Here is a 2,865-nt window from a genome sequence, read left to right as displayed (position 1 = left end):
CGCCAGTTTACCGCATTCGCTTCACCGTCGAGCTCCGGACATCGCGCTCCACACCGCCCGGCTTGTCCGTAGCAGCTCCCAGACCCGCGTTCGAGTCCCGACGGTACCACGTTCGTGCAAGTGCCTTCGAGACGTCAGCATCAATGACCTGCAACGCATGCCTTCACACGCATTGTTACGGACAGTTGCAGCCAGTGCCTGCTGCCGCTGTCACTAGCCGACAGTGCGAGGACACGCCCACCGCACGCTTGCCGGTCCGGCGCACTGACGTCACGGGCCGCCACCCTTCCAACGCTGACCCACCCCCACCAACGCTGCCGCACTGCCATCACGCAGCGCGCAAACTTTAAACACACGCGCGCCACCGAACGATAGCCGCGTTTTGGCAGCTACGGAGCTCTGCTCTCCAAGGGGGGATCTGTGTGGCGGCAGCACCGTCCAACACACGAAGGGCTGAACTACGGCACTGCCGACACAAGTAGGGGCAGCTGTACCGTTACGCCGAATTTCGGCAACGGTGCGTCGCACACCGGACCGCACGGGAACAAAGCAGGTGGACAGTGCGAGCTAGTCGACACGACGCGACACCCGTCTCTCAGTTCTCCCGCCATGGACCACGTGCGTCGAGTCAACATGACTCCGCCGTAAATGCGTACACGCGGTCGTAAATGCAGTCACCGTTCCGCAGTGTGCACCGTACTGTTAAAGTGTCTTTCGCTCCTTCGCGGACGTTACGGCAACTCCGGTCGCACCAGGAGCAGAACATCCAGTGACGCGGCTTTTTGTCTCGCTCGGTCCACGCCGTCGTGCCACGGCTCATCACTGGAGTGTATACCCTCCAGGATCGGTGATCGAGCCATGCCGCCAGTGCAACGCACTTATACGGACGGACATTAGCGACGAATGGTATTCGTCATTTATTGTAACGCTAGGAAGAATAAATGTGTCCTGACCCGAAACTGCTTTAGTCGTTTTTTGCCACCAAGCCTCTCCCTTGAGCATAGTGCGTGGGCGCGGCGATAAAGCCGGTTTACTGCACGTGAGTGACTGTAAGAGGAGATACCACACGTTCCCACTTCAATTTTCTTTTCGTGGGGAAAATTGCCATGGCGGTAAGAAGAGCAAGGAAAGTCTTGCTGTTTTGTTGTGTATAAATGCCGATGGCAGTGAAAAACTGAAACCTTTGGTTATCGGGAAGCCAAAAAATCCGAGGTGCTTCAAAAACATTTCCACGTTTCTGTGCAGATATACAAACAATGCCAAGGCATGGATGACAAGTGATATATTTTTACATTTTTTCAGAGATTTTGATGCCAAAATGGGGAGTGTTGCAAGAAAAGTGCTGGTGTTTGTTGATAGATGTGTGGCACATCCACCAGATGTGTCCTTTCTGAGAAATGTGAAAGTAATTTTCCTGCCAACCAACTGCACCAGCCATCTGCAACCTTTGGACTTGGGAATAACACACGCCCTTAAGGTTACATATAGGACAGCCCTTGTAAAAAAGGCCTTGAATTTGATGGACCAAAGAAAACCGGGAAGCCAGCAGAGCTCACAACTGAAGCTGAATATTTTACAGGCAATGAATTTAATTATATACACATGGAGGGAAGTCAGTGCTGAAACTATTAAAAACTGTTTCACAAAAGCGGGATTCTGTGAGAATGAGATGGCAGCTCCTGTGGAAGATGTTGCAAGTGATTTGCAAGAGTTTCAGGAATTAATAGCCAGTGATTCTGCCACTTTTGAGGACTTTGTGGCTGTGGATGACAATGTGGAAACCACAGGAGTACAAAGTATTGAGGAGCTGACTGCGGAGAGAGGCTTGGAGAATAATAGTGGTAGTGAAAGTGACAGTGACAAAGAAGATGACCTGGTGCCCTCATATACTAAGGCAACTGAAGACTGAAACATTCACGAGATATATGATCGCCCATAGACTTGAGGAAAGAACAGTAGTTCAACTTACTCATTTGGAGCAAGAAATAGAAAACAAACATGCTTGCTTGAATATTTTAAAAAATCATAGGTACCGTCATTTGAGGTTACTTTGCTCCATAGGGTCAATGGAGGTATAAGGAGGGGAGATGCCATGACGTTACAAACTTGAAGCCGACAGAAACTGAGCACCGCCATTGCAGTTTGGTCAGAAGACTCATTTCTGATTTGTGCTACTGTGTAGAGCTGCGGAAGTTTTTTTCATTTTATAATGCCAGTTTGCATTGTTTACGGTTGTACTAACTGTTGGTATAGTGCTACCAAGTTAAAAGGAATCACATTCCATGCATAAGTGGCCCCATTCGTAAAATATTGTCGTTTATATCGTGAGATGTGCGGCCTTGTTTATGTTTCGTGAAACTGTTTTCTTCTTATTTTATTTCAGATTTCTGATCAATGAAGCTTGTCGAGCTCTGTGGGGTCATATGGTAAGAAGGAAAGACTGGATACCTAACAAATGGAGCAAAATATGTTCCCAGCATTTTCGAGAAGAAGATATTGACCGAACTTCAGTTTCGAGTGTTCGAATCAGGGAAAATGCTGTACCATCAATTTTTCCTGCCTTTCCACCTCACTTACAAAAGGTAGTCTACGGGAAATCAGCATATTGATTCTGAATCCCTGTAAAACTAGGAAATAAACGTACAATGCCAGAAAGTATGAATGTTTTAATTAGGCCTCTAATTTCAGTTGTGTTTTTATCTATAACCAACAACGTGCGGATTACAGTGGAGTTAATCCATGTAACAATAGTTTCATAGTTTTATCACATTTTCGGGCATAAATTTCTATTTTTTCATGAGAGTTTGTGTGTTTTGTGTAATGTTATTTCTGTGTAATAAGACTTCAGGCATTAAGTCAAGTTAT

At 46.9% G+C, this 2,865-nt stretch overlaps 1 protein-coding gene across 1 annotated transcript; it reads left to right on the top strand.

Annotated features, from left to right (window-relative positions):
- The first annotated feature begins 1,270 nt into the window (after window positions 1-1,270).
- On the top strand, window positions 1,271-1,909 carry LOC126418746 (tigger transposable element-derived protein 6-like). Its single transcript, XM_050085672.1, has one exon. It carries the CDS (start codon window positions 1,271-1,273, stop codon window positions 1,907-1,909), a length of 639 nt encoding a protein of 212 aa, XP_049941629.1.
- Window positions 1,910-2,865: the final 956 nt, after the last annotated feature.

The sequence above is a fragment of the Schistocerca serialis genome, chromosome 9, assembly GCF_023864345.2.
Source record: "Schistocerca serialis cubense isolate TAMUIC-IGC-003099 chromosome 9, iqSchSeri2.2, whole genome shotgun sequence".
Taxonomy (NCBI): Eukaryota; Metazoa; Arthropoda; class Insecta; order Orthoptera; family Acrididae; genus Schistocerca; species Schistocerca serialis.
The sequence above is the reverse complement of the archived record's forward strand: the minus strand, read 5'-3'. Positions and strand labels throughout refer to the sequence as shown.